The 16,100-nt window shown below is 40.1% G+C and overlaps 1 protein-coding gene across 3 annotated transcripts in view; it reads left to right on the top strand.

Annotated features, from left to right (window-relative positions):
• The first annotated feature begins 1,046 nt into the window (after positions 1 to 1,046).
• Positions 1,047 to 16,100, top strand: part of ryk (receptor like tyrosine kinase) — a 36,567-nt gene continuing 21,513 nt past the window's right edge. For 2 of the 3 annotated variants that reach the window (XM_068320173.1, XM_068320171.1), the window contains exons 1-3: positions 1,047 to 1,669; positions 14,460 to 14,581; positions 14,683 to 14,782. In XM_068320173.1, the coding sequence (XP_068176274.1) occupies positions 1,462 to 1,669; positions 14,460 to 14,581; positions 14,683 to 14,782 (430 nt within the window). In that variant the 5' untranslated portion in view covers positions 1,047 to 1,461. The remainder of the gene's footprint in view (positions 1,670 to 14,459; positions 14,582 to 14,682; positions 14,783 to 16,100) is intronic. The other variant, XM_068320172.1, reaches the window with a different exon arrangement.

Below are 16,100 nucleotides of genomic sequence, written 5' to 3'. Positions count from 1 at the left end.
TAAAATGCTGAAGGGGGCGACTGAAAGATTTGATCACACGCTTTGTTTTGCACATGAACTATTTCTTACAGCCTTCATCAAAACTAAAAATTATGCCTTTATATCTTAAATATTATATCTCAAATACAGATGAATAAATCAATAGTGATTCATGCATCTACTCTACTCTCTGCAGCCATTACTATGGTAAAAGCATTGTAGTTTATCATGTTTTATAGTGCTTCGTATGGTGATGTGTGGTGTACTCAAAACATTTTAAAAATATATTTTCAAAAGTTCATGTTTGCCCAGTGCTTATGTCATCTGCATTCTTTGTAAGGCCAAATTTGAACGGCAGTACAGTATGTGGATGAAACATTTCAATTAAACTTGTGATAAAGGAAATGTTTCCATTCACTACGGCCCCATAATTAAAGAGCGGTGACTTTACCAGTGAAATACAAAATAAAAGCATTCACAAGGCAGTTCGATTACTTTTATATTTTTAGTTTCAAAACTCATGCCAAAATGTTTTTTTCTGTGGCCTCGTTAACGTGATGCCCCTCTGCCCCTCAACAGTATTATTTAGCAGCGTTTGCATTTTAGTTTGTTTGGGATAATAATCCCACTTGTTCTCCAGACGTGCGGTTTCCACGCTGCCTTCCAGGACTCTCGGATTATTCATGTTATTCCACTCACTCATTTAAAAGTGTTGCAAATCTATTGAAAATAGATTTGAGAACTTTTTTGAAATAAATGGAAAAAAAATATGAATACTTCTACTTTATTTATGGCATATTAACGTAATAGTTTTACTGTATAATTAAAATGTTTAGTAGTGACTTAATAAGTGTTTAACAGTACAAACAAATGTTAACTCGAGTAGACAAAGACAATAAATATGGATACATATTTCAAAATCTCTCAGGCTTTGTGGGTTTTCTTCAGGAGACACAATCCATTATCCTTTTTTGGTTCGTTCCGTCCCGCAGAGTTGAATTGAATATTTTCGACAACACCTGAAGGCAGCATTCCACTCCAGTGAGCGCGCGGCCGCCCCCCTCCTGCTCCAAGTGAAAACTGAGATAGTCGGGAAAAGCAACTGTAGGGGGACCATGGACGGAGGAAGCTGTATGAATTAGATAGTCTTCTGCTTGGGGGAACGTTTTCATGTAGTTTTCAGTGTGGTGTTAGTCGTTGTGGATTTTATGTGCTGGGAAAACGTCTAAAACACCCGGAACATTGAAACATTCAGCGGCTTGAGTTTGAGCAGCGCAACTAAAGTTAGCCTGCTCCGGCTAAGTTAGCCTGTCAGCTAGCAAGAAAAGACAAAAAAGAAAAACAGCCGAGTGGAAGAAAAGTGGCGCTGCGGCGTGAAGTAGTTAGTAATGTTGCCTCTCGGGATTAACTTTAGATACGGATGAGCAAGAAATTGGCAACTTGGAAACACCGAGATCGACTGCGAGCCAGACGACCGCCACTATGTTGAGGTGGACTCTCGGCTCTGGCAGCCCGCCCGAGTCCCGAGACTGGCCACACTCGGTGGTGTGGAGGCTGGGGGGCTTCTTCTTCCTGCTGCTGCTGGAGGGGGCCGGCTGCCTCGCCAACCCGAGCAGTCCTGCAGGCGTCAACAACAACCACCCCAGTGTCAACATATACATGAGTGTGGAGGAAGTGAAGAAGCTTTTAGGTAAAGTGACTCATGTCTGCGAACTTCTCCTGTCTGTGCGCGTCTTGTCTCCTGGTGATCCTCACGTCTGTAGGTTTCTGTGCAAAACTGATCCCTGCACAAGAGAAGGCACCCGCTAACTTAAATTACATGCAGACAACATGGGCGAACACATTTGTGATTACCGTAGAGTGTTACAATCATGAAATCAGTCGCACTTTTTTGTGATCACTTGATGTGTTCATTGATTTTGTACCCATGATCACAGTGGAAATAAAAAGAACAGCTGTCTAGTTTTGAACATTGCAAAAAAAGTTTTGAACTTCAAACTATGTCAGGAGAACGTAACCTAACTTGTATCTAATCATTAGATTGTGTGCCATCGTTTCCCATTAGAATGTCATCACAAATACCTGCTGTCTGGCCAGTGAATTAGTTGAATGAGTGTGGTTATATCGATTCAGATGAACTGCCTGACAATCCCAGTATGGATCTTTCGTTATAGACCACAGAAACGCTAGTGCACAATCTTGCATGAGTAAGAAAGCAAGGTTGAAGCTTAAAGCATCGCCACAGCTGTAGTGTGTTAAGACCGTGGGCTGCAATAGGAAAGGTATGCTGATGTGTCACCAGGAGTCATGGAAAGGGGGAAGACCAAGCCATACATGTACGTATGGACTTACCAGACTGGGATATTTGTTGCTATATTAAGTAAAATGAGCCGCAGGGAAGCTTTCTCCTGTGTGTTGTGCGGGTCCTTAAAATGGTGCCATGGGGTTTATTGACAATGTGTGAAGGATGCAGTGTGAAACCAGTCATTTAATGTCTAAGTGTTGTTGTATAGTCTAATAAAGGGTTAGAAGAGCTAGTGTTTGTGGAAGGGAAGCTCATGTTGCAGTTTCTCAGCTGTGGTGTAATCCACTGCTGGAAATCCATATACTGACTCTTTTGCAGGAGAAAAGCAACTAGTGTGACCTGGGCACGTGTTGGACCTCCTGTGTGATGTAGAGTTATTCATTGTTACCAGATATAGTGATATTTAGAGTGCTGTAAGTAATACGTTCGATCTCACATAGACACCAGGCAAGAGACTATCCATGAAGACTCTGGTCTTAAGGATTCAATAACTTTCGTTCTTTCCTCTTTTTTCTAGCTTTCTCACCATCCATGTTAGGATTTAGAAGTAACTCTACATCCTGTGTGATGTAGAGTTATTCATTGTTACCATCAAGTGTGTTTAACTGTTGAGGATTCTTTAACTCCACCCATTTTATGGAATAAATTTGTGGTAGATTTTGTGATGTTTCATACCAAATGAACTTGATCTGTGGATCACTCATTTCAGCTACACTCATGCCCTGTGTGGACTGACTAGTCAGACCGTAGATCATCCCTTTTGGTTCCTCATGTTGTTTAGGCTACATTTAATCTCTGGTTGCCAGATGAAGGCCTGTCTTGTGATCTACTTGAAACTTCCTCTGGTCGTATGGAGAAGTCCCCTAATGTATCACAGCTATGTGTGCAAAGTTAAAACCCGTGTGTATGTGGACAGAAACTTCCATGATGTTGCAGCAAATGTAGGAAAAAATGTGTTAAAAACATCACATTGGCGATAGACTGCTGAGAGGTTTTCACCACAGTGATGTGGAGATCCAAAGTTGTTCCTTTTAAAGAATTTGGGACAGAACAGGCTTTGTAACAGTAATGGAAAGCTCAGACTCATTATGAATTAAAAAGATTGTTGCAGTGCCTGCTGCTAGCATCTCTGTATGTACATGCCTAAAGGCAAAATTCTCCAAACCTCAAAGGACTCATCTTTACTTTTTCTGGGAGTTTCCAGAGGTGCAGATGTGCTATCCAAGGACATTGATAGGATCACATTCTGAATATATATTTAGGGCATGTTCAGGTTTGTCTAATAGATTTCTTTATTAAGACATTCGTAGTTGGGCATGTATTATTTCAGATTTTTTAGTTCATGATCATTTATGATTAGTAATATAGCTTATAGATTGGTAGTAAACAAAAGAGAAGGTGTCATGGTCCAGCTGTCGGACTTGTCATAGCGGAGAGGTGTGAGGTCATAAATAGGGTTGGTGTTTCTCTGACTGTTCAAATGTTTATATTTTGTGGAGTACTTCAGTCTGTTGTGAAATTTCTGTCTGTATAAGATTATTTATGGTTTGGACTACATAATACTATGTACTATACAATAATAATAATAATTTTAGGCCTTTTAATTTAATAAAAAATAATTGCTTAAAATATTTTAAAGCTATATTTGTGATAATAAAAATGCTCTCAGTAGAGCTGATACCTCCACTAAGTCTAAATGATTTTTAATTTGCTAGCCAATGTCCATCTCCTGGATAACGTTTCAAAAGAATAGGTTCAGTACTAAATAATCTAAAATAAAATAACTAAAATAACATTAAACATAACCTCCTTATCATAAGTAAAATTTGTGATTAGATTATGTAGTTGTGGTGACTTAAATGCTGCTCGGCAGCAACAAAGCCAAATATATCAGATTTCTGATAAATTCCAACAGTGTTTCTCAAACATATTTAAAACGCTTTAAAATTCAGCTCCATTCTGACCTTTTTTAGATGTTTCTTGCAACTCACTGGCTTTTCATGTCCAATGTTCACAATGAAGTCATAAAATTGTGTTTTCCAGTAAAGCATAGAGACATTATTGTGAGAGGGGAAGAGTGACATCACCAAGTAATCAAGTCTAGCTGTGGTCTCTCTGGTTTTTAAACAGATGGACGGTCCATTAAACATTTCATTTTGATAACTTGAACAAATAACCGGACTCTCATGGGGTTGTTAAGGAACAGGAAAACATCATGCCTGAATTGAAACAGGGCCTTGCACGCTGTATGTTTGTTTGCAAGCAGTATTTCTGATTTTTTTTTTCACATGACTGTTAGTGAATTATCTGTGTCAGAACCATAATGTCAACATCCTAATGTCAGGACACACATCTTGTGTTTGGATCACGTTGAAAATCATGGCATGTTCCAGGATTCTCAGGTTTGCTACAAACATTAACTAAATCACACTTGTTTTTGGATGCAATGCCAATTAATTGTCAATCTGAAGAGTATTTAAAGCATCAGAACAATGTTTTATAGACCACAGCAATGGTAAAAATAAAATATTCAGTTTACAGTGGTATTATGTCATTTCTGCTGAGAACATTACTAAAGTGACTAATTGTAAAAATAGCCGTATATGTTTTACCCATCGACAGTTGGTCAAGAAGACCAAAGCTGTTAAATTATAGTAATTTAAATTGTTGTTAGATGTTGTTCATTCAGATATAGTGATATTTAGAGTGCTGTAAGTAATACGTTCGATCTCACATAGACACCAGGCAAGAGAATATCCATGAAGACTCTGGTCTTAAGGATTCAATAACTTTCGTTCTTTCCTCTTTTTTCTAGCTTTCTCACCATCCATGTTAGGATTTAGAAGAAGTATAAAGTAAAAGTATGCATCTGTTTGCTGTCTCTTATAATAATGACTCTTTTGAGCCCAGTTTTCCGTGATAGAATCCCCAGTTGCCTTGATCCCTAACATGTTTCTCTGAGGAATTTTACTCAGTGGAAAGTAAGAACTAAGAGTCTGTTTTTTCTTGCATACTTACTGTGTCAATGCTTAATAATCACTGTAGTTGTGTTGGGGTTTTTTTAATTTTCAGTTTAAACTAAAATAATTTTCCAATCCCCATCCCAGTTATTAAGGAGTCAACGAAATAAGATTGCTATCATAATCACTTTGAACTTGACTTTGCACTCTTTAGTTTAGTCTATTTAAACAGAGCTGGGAGTGAGTCTCATGTACAGTAAGTCTCCAGCCTTAACCTTCAATTTTGAAGCAGGTCTTGGGAAATCAAGGAAGTCCTTTCTCAGGTTAAGCATGTTTACAAGAATGAACAGTTGTATGAATAGTTCATTGAATTGTAGTCATTACTAAAGACCCAACACTGGCTGTCCTGAGGGGCAGGTTGAAGTCATGCATCTTCCCCAAGAACACATGAGCATGTAGAATTGGTGGACTGGGACTCAATCCAACAACTATTTTACCATCTAATCCACAATCGTCCCACCCTCACAAGTCTTCACCTATCTATCTATTTTTATTGTGAACTGAGCATAAGAATCTTAAATTTGAGGCTGAAATGAAGCACTGCAAAAACAATTCCCTTTGACCTGTTGAGACGTCTGTATTATTTGCTTCTCATATTTTACTCCCAGTTTTTCCTGATTGACTGCTATTGCAAAAAGAGTACGGCATAGAGAACAAATACAACTAGATGCTGACAGTCTGTATAAAACTTCTGTCGTGTGTAAAGTCTGGACCAGCATCACAACACATGTTTTTTCTTGATCCAAGTATGTGTATTGACAATATGGTACCGATGCCATTAATTTACAGAGGCGTGAAGGCAGCATAAGTGATGGGGAGCAGTGTCCAGGAGCATCACTACACAGTACTGTCCATGGCTGGGCTTGTGCTAGCCTTTCGCCACTTCGCCATAGGCAAAGTAAATTCCAGATTGGCTACAAGGTTTTTAGACTGTGTAGCCACAGTGGCGTTCTTATTTTTACGGAAAAAAGGCTAAAACTTAAAACTTTTTCGCTTGCTAGCGACACTCTATATTACTGCTAGCGAGCGGCGCTAGTGCCGCAACTGCCGCTCGCTAGCGCCGCAACTGCCGCTCGCTAGCGCCGCTACTGCCGCTCGCTAGCGGCTCTCGCTATTTCCGCTAGCGAGCAGCGCTAGCCCCGCTACTTCTGCTAGCGAGCGGCGCCAGCGCCGCTACTGCTGCTAGCGAGTGGTGCTAGCAGAAATAGTGTGGAAATAGCCGAAGTGACCTGAACGCTCCCGATCATTAAATATGCACTCGGGTCATAACCTCCTCTCGTCCAATGAAAAACAAAAATATTGTTTTTTTACAAGCTGAACCCGCGAATTGGTGTAAGACATGGCGAGGACAATCGATCAAAAGAATCCAGTGTTTTATAATAGAGTTTGTGTTAAAATCCTCATTAATAAACAAATGGTGAATGCTGAGAGGGGGGACGAGTGGAGACAGACCGATCAGAAGGTAAATGAAAGATATTATCAATACTTGTCTTAGACTTTTGATCCCTATGACCGGCAGGAATAACCAGTAAAATTTACTAGTAAACATTGAGTAATATTTTGTATGACTGTATCTTCACATAGTGAATGCAAGTTTTCAATTGTTGAATCTCACATTTATTCCTGCATAAAGTAGGACAGAAATAAAGATAGTTCAGCTTGAACTGTTGACTTTAGTGTATTTTTGTAGGTAAACTGAAAAGAAGATTTTGCCCTCAGAATGCACCAGAATGCAGGAAAACAACCCCATTTTCTAAAATATTTCCTAGGGGAGGCCCCCCCAATGACCCCCACAACGAGCATCAGTCGTCCGCGTGCTGCATCACTGTCTTGGACACAGGGTGTGGCTTTTTGTGGCATGCTCGATTCTTTTACACTTTTACACAGTGGCTTAGTCATACTACGTCCTAGCGCAAGCACAGCATGGGGTCCTCACTGGCCCTGAAACTGTGTGGCTGATCATGTAGTAGTTTGTCTGGTGGCTACTGTCAGTCTACAGATGGATGTGCTGGAGATGATGGCCAAAAACATTCTAAATTTATTCCCTGTTAGGACACAGCAGATGTCAATTTCTAAATTTGAAACAGTCTCTCCAGAATGGAGTGGATTTCCAGCTGTGTTGAATGTGTGTATCAGTGGTTTAATGGTGATGAAGTCACGTCATCTCAGAGCTGCTAATTTATTTCCTATTGAGACAAGTTGATTTAAAATGTCAGATCCTTAATGAATTGATGTGTTGGTTTACACAAGAAACATGATTAAGAAGCTTCTTAGTTTCATTTCCACACGCTGTGAGCAATGTTTACTGCTCGTAGATAAAAAGAACAAATAAAGCCTTGTCATAATCAAGCAGACAAGCCTGCTGCCTTCCACTGAATATCAGTCCTAACCACATAATAGCGTAGTGTTTTGAAAGCTAAAGATAATATTTTTGTGTTTACAAAAAGTACCAAGTCCAGTTTTTTAAGTAATTTGTCACAAACCTGGACACCGAGTCAAACTAGAGTCTTATGTCAGTCTGACTCTAGACTATCCTTTTATAATTTTATGACTGTGAATAACGAGGGAATACTGTACTGTATATCTAGTTAATTCTTTTGAAGCACATAAGGATGGGTTTAAATTTCACACTACAGTAATTACTTTGCACTGTTTTTTTACAGGGTTTTGAGTCCTCGTATATTCATACATTCAGGAGTATTTGCATTAAAGGTCCTGGGTTGAAAAAGACATTTGAAATCTTTTTAAAATGGGGGCCTAATACATTTCAGATTCACTCCAGCAGCCAGTCTAAAGCCTTATTGCTGAGCTTGGTGTTTCCGTGTCCAACTTTACCCTGTGCGTTATCTCCGTTCTGCTACTTCACTGGAAAATGCATGAGAGAATTCAATTTTTCTCAAATTTCACGGGTCGTATCACCCTATGAGATGTGTAATACAAACAAAGTTACAGCATTTTATCTGTGTCACAGATTTGCTTATAGAGTTGTATTTAAACAAACAAAAATGTACCTTATGGTTGTGAAGAATAGGAAAGTACTGGTGTTCACATGTTTTAAAGAAATTTGAACAACTGTGTACAACAAATCATTGTTGAGCTCTGACGAGCCGCGTGTGTGTCCACTCAGACCTCCTCCCCTCCTCCACAGAGCTGAAGGGCAGGACGAGCTTTGAGGAGAGGAGCCTGCTAACAGTGTGGAGTGATTGGCAGCAGCATTCATTCCCTTCGGCCACTCTCCATGGAACCTCTGCTTGAATAAAGAAGGCCCTGCTTTCTAATCTTTTGTCAAAGAGCTGGTTCTCTTTGACAAAAGATGACTCGTTGCTCTCCAGGAGGTTCCACATTTCATAAATAGGTGCCCATTGTGTTTAATGGGTAGTACACATTCAATTAGTTTTCTCCTCTTTTTTAATATAGCATATCTAAAGAAAAGTACTGTTTTTTATTAATTCTGTTCAGAATTTATTTTCCCATTTATTAATTGCATTGATTTATTGTGCACTGTGAAGCTATATCTATGCTATGGAAATAGCTGTTGCATGTCATGGAGAATAGGATTTAATAAGGAAATACTCCTTTTATAGACTAAAAAATACAAAAACCTTGCACACAGGGCAGACTTTCAAGCTGCTGCTGTACTACTGAGGGTCTCAGGTAAAAATAGATGAATAAGGTGGAGTGCAAGAGATTCTTAAATGACCCATTAGTCATCTTAAGATGAAGTATTTCTGTCTAAAACAGCTAATCATTTTTTCAGTAAACCATTTGATATTTACTGAGTAAACTGAGGAGCCCCTCTAAGCAGCAAATAACCATCAACGAGGTGCCTATAAGGGACGAGAGCAGCAGACGGTCGTGCTCGGTTTCCTCACCCTGCCTTCATCCTTGTCTGCCCTCGGGGCACTTCAGAGAATAAAAGGGAGAAGCTGATGTATGAGTTCTTTGATGCTACTCAAAGAAAACCACAGAGATCGTGACTTAATGTGTGTTTTTCTTCTAGCCAAAAGGTACTTCAGAGGGATCGTTCTGCAACCAGCTACAAAAGCTTTTAGTGTCTTTGGTCAGGATGTTTGGTTGGATTTTCTACGTTATGCATCATGTTCACCTTATTTTACACTTTTATTCCGCTTTCCTTTTCAGTCAATCATTTTGATACTAGTTTTCAATAGCTTGATGCAAACGTACTTGTTTATATGTTGATGTTGCTAAAGCCTGAATATTACCCAACCCTTCTATTCCAAGAAAGTGCATGGCTGCCAGTGGAAGAACTTCACTACAAAGGTTTCCATCCCAGTGAAGTTCAAATTTGGGCAGAATTTTAAATCCGCAAAAGCATAGAGAATCAACACATTTCCATCTCCTACTGTTCTATTCTGTGGAAAGCCATGCTGAAAACTATCAAAACAAGGTTTTTTTTGTTGCCATTTGAAGCCATTTGACACATAGATGGTGTGTTTTGTTTTTAATCATTTTTATGCCTCTTGGGGGTTCTTTTAGAAAGTCTATACTGCCATCTTGCATGCTTCCTAACCTGCATAAAGAGTTCAAACGCTTGTAAGTGCTGCACATCTGAGAGCAGACTGTCAGGGTAGATGGGTCATATGCTTCCTTGTAAAGAAGCTAACCAAATTCCTCATGTTAAAAAAAAGAACCAATTAAATTCAAGCCAAAATGTTGTTTTGTTGAACATTAAATCAACAACTTTTTATGTGTATTATAACTTCACGTATTTGAACTTTAAAAAATGGAAGTTTTGAAATATCAAGTTCCACCTCCCCTCCTTCTGCTCTTCCTGTAATCATCTATGTATAATTTGAAGGTCCAGTTTTCTAAATTATGTTGGACGGTTATTCAACTGTCGGAAAATATTTTCATATTTTAGTAGTGCAAGTGTTCATCCAATCACACATCTGCTTGTTACTTAAACGTTTGAGGTAAAAATATTCTTTGTAAAGAGAAAATATTATTCTACTCTTGCTTAAAGTATTGTTTAGTGGTCCTGATCTTATTCCAGCTTTCATGAAGAAGCTTTATCATCATTGTGTCAGAAAAAACGTTGTCTTCATCTTCCTCAAACAGTACTAGCCTTCTTCTGCTGGGTGCTGTAGGTGAATGATCACAAACACGAGAATCTTATCCTCAGTCAGCTGTTCAGGTATATAAGCTTATTGTAACCTCATGAGAACATGGACCATGAAAACAAAGATGGCACTGCTGGACACTGAGCCAGCACAGGATGTAAGCACGATGTGAAAGCAAAGCTGTTTAATGTCTTCTGACAGCCTGTCTGGATTGAGAAATTGTTGGATTAAGTATATTGATGGAAAAAAACTGTTTACTGGCAATAGTTGGATGTTTTTCCAGGAAAATGACATTTTTCTGAAGAGTACATATTGGTAATTACCTAATATATGGCATTTAAGGCAAAGTTGGCATTATGGTTAGAGTACAAACCAGAGGTAAGCTGGTTTTGATCCCTGGTGTAATCGTCTTGTCTACAGCTAGTTATCCATCCACTATGCGGGTCACGGGTGTTGTTGCAGCCTAACAATAGATCTCATCACCAGAAATTTTAGCATTAGACTTCTCCTCATGTCCTGGGTTTGTAGCTCCACTTTTATGATTGATATTTTAGATCTTGACATCATTCATATGTTGTAATTCCTTTCCTGTCCCATTCATACCTGTGGGTTTGTTTGGGTTCCAGTTGACAGAGTTTCATGCTGGCCCCATTTTCTCATTCATTGTCTAATTTGGTCGATGTCTTCCCAGTGACAGGCTGGAGGGAGTGTTTATGTCCAGAGCAGTCAGGGATGAAGGATCTGGGAGGTTCAGTGTCTTAATGTGGACACAAGAAGGCCTTTGTTAGATCCGTCCCGGGCCTTATCGTCTGGCCATTACCACCTATTGTTCTCCTCTTTCAGTCTGCAGTATCACTCACAGGTAGCCAGAGAACAGTGATTGTTGACTCAACTCTAAAACTCCAAATTTCTCAAACAACTGCAGTGCATGTAGAACATTCCATACATTAAACATGGGATGTTATCTAAAGATATTATTAACTCTATCGCAGCCAGCAAAATCATGTGGAAATGTAGAATCACTGAAGCAAAGTACAGAAACACACACACACACACACACACACACACACACACACACACACACACACACACACACACACACACACACACACACACACACACACACACACACACTCCTTACAAGTCATCAGGATTTTATCTGTCTCTTGATCTTACTTGATTTGTCTTTAGGTCTCGGGACCATAAACTGCTTTTAGTTTAGTGGTGTTTCCTTCTTGTTTCGCTTCTTTTCTGTGAAATGGTTCCTCTTCAGTTCGTTTGTTATCTGATTGTCCCCAGTTCAGCTTTTTGGGAACTCATGAATTTCTTCAAATCAATTGTCTAACAAATTGTTTGACACCGTCTGTCAGCTTCTTAGCTGTGTGTTCAGCTGCCTTTTGAAGCAGTTACTCCATTTCTAGACAGTTTTAGTGGTACTCAGGGAGTCTCTCATTCAGACATCGATTGAACGATTCTTTTGCTGTTTGGCCTTGTGTGAAACATTTTGGTGATTCTGGATATCTTTTCCTTGACGTATTCCTGAAGCAACATTCACAGATGTGCATCTTTATCAGTGAAACAGTCTGTTGTGAAGTTTACTTTGGTTACTGTAATGTACTTCTTAGCAGCTTGGTTTGCTTTCACATGAACAAGATGCTGCCAGTGCTTCAACCATAAGTGTTACCATGTGTTCTTAAGACTGCTCTTCATTTGGAACGTTGTACCCAAATCTGCTACAGAATTCTTCAAGGATGAGACCATTTCAGTTCATTCTTTGTACTCTGATATTACCCAAAGACCTCCAAGTTTTACCATCATGCACTTTTAGGTTTCCCTCTCATCCGATGTCCTTTACGTTAACACGTAGATGTATGATTGTCATAATGTGTTTGAGTGCACACATTCACGATTCATTCATTGGAGTTAAGTTTATACATTGAAAGCAACCCAACACCAGCTCTGTTTTTATATTCCACTCCAGAAAATTGTGTAGTTGTTTTTCAAAAATTTTACATGATTTTGCGTCACCCTTCATCAAATACAGAAATATCACTACACAAATGTTGTGCATGCATTGCATTCTCTTTGTACTGGAGATTGTCTGTGGGACGCATTTTTTACATATGGTATTACCTGTTGTCATTACTGTATTTTGTGGCTCATCCCTCTCATCAGATTTTTCTATCCCAGTGTGCTGGTAGGCTTGGTAACATGAAAAGTATGGTACACTTGTGAGGGAGCACCAGATCTGCAGGCTGTGGGACAGCTTAGCATCATGCAGAGGACTGATGAGTCACGACTGATTGATTGGTATTACCATTTCGAGCAGCATTTCTTTGCATAACATGTGCTGTGACATTTTTGTTTGAGTAGAAAACAGCTGTGCTGGATAACAAAAATGAGCTATCATGATGCTCATAGTGCTTTTAATGATGAAGCAGTTAAAAATTGGGCTAGATTTCTGGTCTTTCTGTAATTTCTATATAGCGTTATTGTTTTTGATGACTGCAGCCATTCCTCCATCATGTAGGTTAATGAAAATCTTTATCTTAACACGCGTAGACGTGATGCTTTTCTTTCGTGAAAAACCAATCTGCAGTAGTGGAAACACAAGATTCATTCCAGGTAGTATTGACTTTTCCTGCCAGTGTGTTGGAATTGTGTTTTCCAAGGTGACTGGACATTCTGCTATTTCTAGTGTCAATAACTTAAAACTCACACAGAAAGATAAAAATATCATACAAAAAACAATCCTTGAAAACCTAATATGCTGCCGAGTTACTGTCCCCTAGTGTTTATGAAGACTGAAGCATTAAATGTTTGCATCTGTAGAGGCAAATGGCATGATGATGATGTGGTGAGGCACGCTGTATGTTGTGACAAAGCACTACCAAGAATTTTATTTACAAGCACGCTCTGTGGTTGGGCTGTTTTCCCTTCTCCAGATAGTGGACAGTGTGAATCAGTGATGTGTGTGAAGGAACTGGAGTGCATGGTTCAGCTTCCGCAATAACAGGAACCTCTTATTCCCTGTCTTCAGCCTGTTTACACTGACAGGCTCCTATTGCCTTTCCTTCATGTTCCTATTTTACAGATGTGTCAGTCCTGGTAAATGATGATGGTGCAGTGGGAAGAACAGATCTGAGCTGACAGATTGCATAGCTTTGTTGGTATTGATGTGGTTTTGCCACATGTTGACAAAAAAGTCACACAGAGTAAAGCATGATAAAAGTAATTAAAGGGTTAAACACTCTACTCAAAGTCACATCAGAATCTGTTGACGTTTTTTTCCAGATTGTGTATACACAAACTCACACAGGTGATCATCTCTACATTGGCAGTTTTCCACCATATTGGATGATGTAACAGCTGCCCGTCTTTGAGCTGGTGAAGGCCTGTGAATGTTTTTAATTGAACCAATGTGAGAAAGGTCCACAAGCCAATCCCGAGTCTGCCCGAGGGTATTACTGGGGGGAGACTGGGCACATCCCCCCCCCGCCCCCCTCTACTAGATACTCAGAGGCTGATAGAGAGACCCCACTCTGCCAGACAGATGCGTTCAAGGAGTACAATACTGCCCCAGGCCAGGGTTAGGGATTTCACCAGCACACATTAGAATTGCATGATTTTTGTGGCTGCAGGAGGAGAGAGAAACGCTCCACACTACAGTCCTAGCCAACTCATCTATCCATGTAACGTTCAAGTTCATATCCCAACCCCTTCCTCTTCACCCCTTCCCCTGCCCAATTGTGAAGAGAAAATTGTGGTCATACTTTGGATGGTGCCTCACTTGAACGTTTTGAAGTTTTTCACTTGAGCACTCAAAGGTTTGAAGTACTAACAGATGTGGTTAATCCATCTCTAGACCTTCCTAATCCAAGGTGGCAGTTTGAATAGCTATTATATTATTTTCCTCAGGCTTTGTGTGTGTTTGTCTACATCTACCTCTAAATTGCAAAATGTGTTGTCTTTTATATTCAGGTGTTTTTCCTTTCTGTTATTTACAATATACTCAGGAAAGCGACGTCAGTATTTTTTCATGAAATACGACTTTTGTCCCATGTCTTCACACAGGCCTGGATGCAGAACTCTACTATGTACGAGACAATGTGGTGAACCACTACGCCCTGTCCTTCACCCTGCCTGTACCTAGTGAGACCAATAGCCTTCATTTCACATGGCATTCCAAGACAAAGGTAGGCCCACCAGTAATCATCATATTTAGTCATGTATGAACTTAAATCTGCACTTAAAAGGCAATGCATTACAAGCCTCTGTTATCTTCCATTGTTTATAGGTTGACTACCGACTTGGCTTCCACATGGAGAACCCCGTTGCCATGAACCAACCCCAAAGCAACATCTCCAGTCAGGGGGAGGTGCCTCGCGTTCCCTCTGGTTTGTCAGAAATCTATCCATCCATCCATACTTCCATCTCTCCCTCCATCCCTCCCTCACAGCGCTTCTACAAGCTTATGAAGTGGACTTTGTCAATAGTGTACTTAGTTCTGTAACATCTGTGCCAACCAGACATGATCGTAGTATTGTAAAAGCAAAATGCTTTAGTTTTGGCCTTGTGGCTAAAAGTTCCATGAGAATATTGCTGCAACTCTGTTTTATTTATTGAATATGAAGCTGCAGCCGGCAGCCTGTTTGCATAATGTATCGTAAAGACTGGAAACAGGGCAAAACTAGTGGCTTGTTTTATTGTGTTTTGTCTCTTGAGGTCAATCCATACAAAAAGTATTTACTGTGGGTTGCTTAGTGACTGTCCAAAGCCAAGAAATCATATCGGAATCAGAATCAGTTTTATTGGCCATCTTTTGTTGAAAAACAGACAAGGAATTTGTTTCTGGCAGGTGGTGTCTCAACTGTACATTCATACATTAATTTTGACTGTTCTAAATACTTTAAATACTATAAATCAAATCCACTTTTATTCGTCCACACAATGGGGAAATTATGTTTTCCACTCCAGTTTTTTTGTACATGCATATATACTGTATATATGTGTTAGTCAGAATACACACACACAAATATCGTATACAGGCCCCTGAACACAACACACAGTAGGGGCCTGTAGGCATGCAGTTAATGATGACTGGTACAAGAGAGGTGGAGGGACGGGTCGCGACTTCGGGGGTGTGCCCCAATGAGCAGCTTGTGGGGGGGGACGGCACCTTGCTCAAGGGCACCTCGGCAGTGGCTGGAGGGTGAGCTGACACCTCCCACTGTCAGCTCGCACTCCGAAGATGTCTGGCTGGCGCGGGAATCGAACCGCCGATGGCTGGGCGCTGTCTGGTCCCAAGACGTCCACTCTACCGCTGAGCCACTGCCGCCCCATATAAATAACTATACTAAATAAATAACTATACTAAATACAAAACACATGACGCAAAACACAGTAGGTGGGGGGGACACAATGTACAAGTGCTGAGTGCATATGTAAACAGGTTGCAAGGACTGGAGACAAATAATTTAATTTATTGTTCAAGTGTCTTATGGCTTGGGGGAGGAAACTGTTCTTTAATCTGGTGGTTTTTGAGAGGAGGGCTCTGTAGCGCCTCCCAGAGGGTAGACTTTTAAATAGTCGCTGTCCAGGGTGTGTTGGGTCTGAGATGATCTTCCCTGCCCGACTCCTAATTCTTGAGTAGTACAGCTTTTGGAGGGAGGGCAGGGAGGTCCCAGTGATCTTCTCAGCAGACCTGATTGTTCT

Source organism: Antennarius striatus, chromosome 7 (assembly GCF_040054535.1).
Source record: "Antennarius striatus isolate MH-2024 chromosome 7, ASM4005453v1, whole genome shotgun sequence".
Classification (NCBI taxonomy): Eukaryota; Metazoa; Chordata; class Actinopteri; order Lophiiformes; family Antennariidae; genus Antennarius; species Antennarius striatus.
This window is presented reverse-complemented; position numbering and strand designations above follow the sequence as displayed.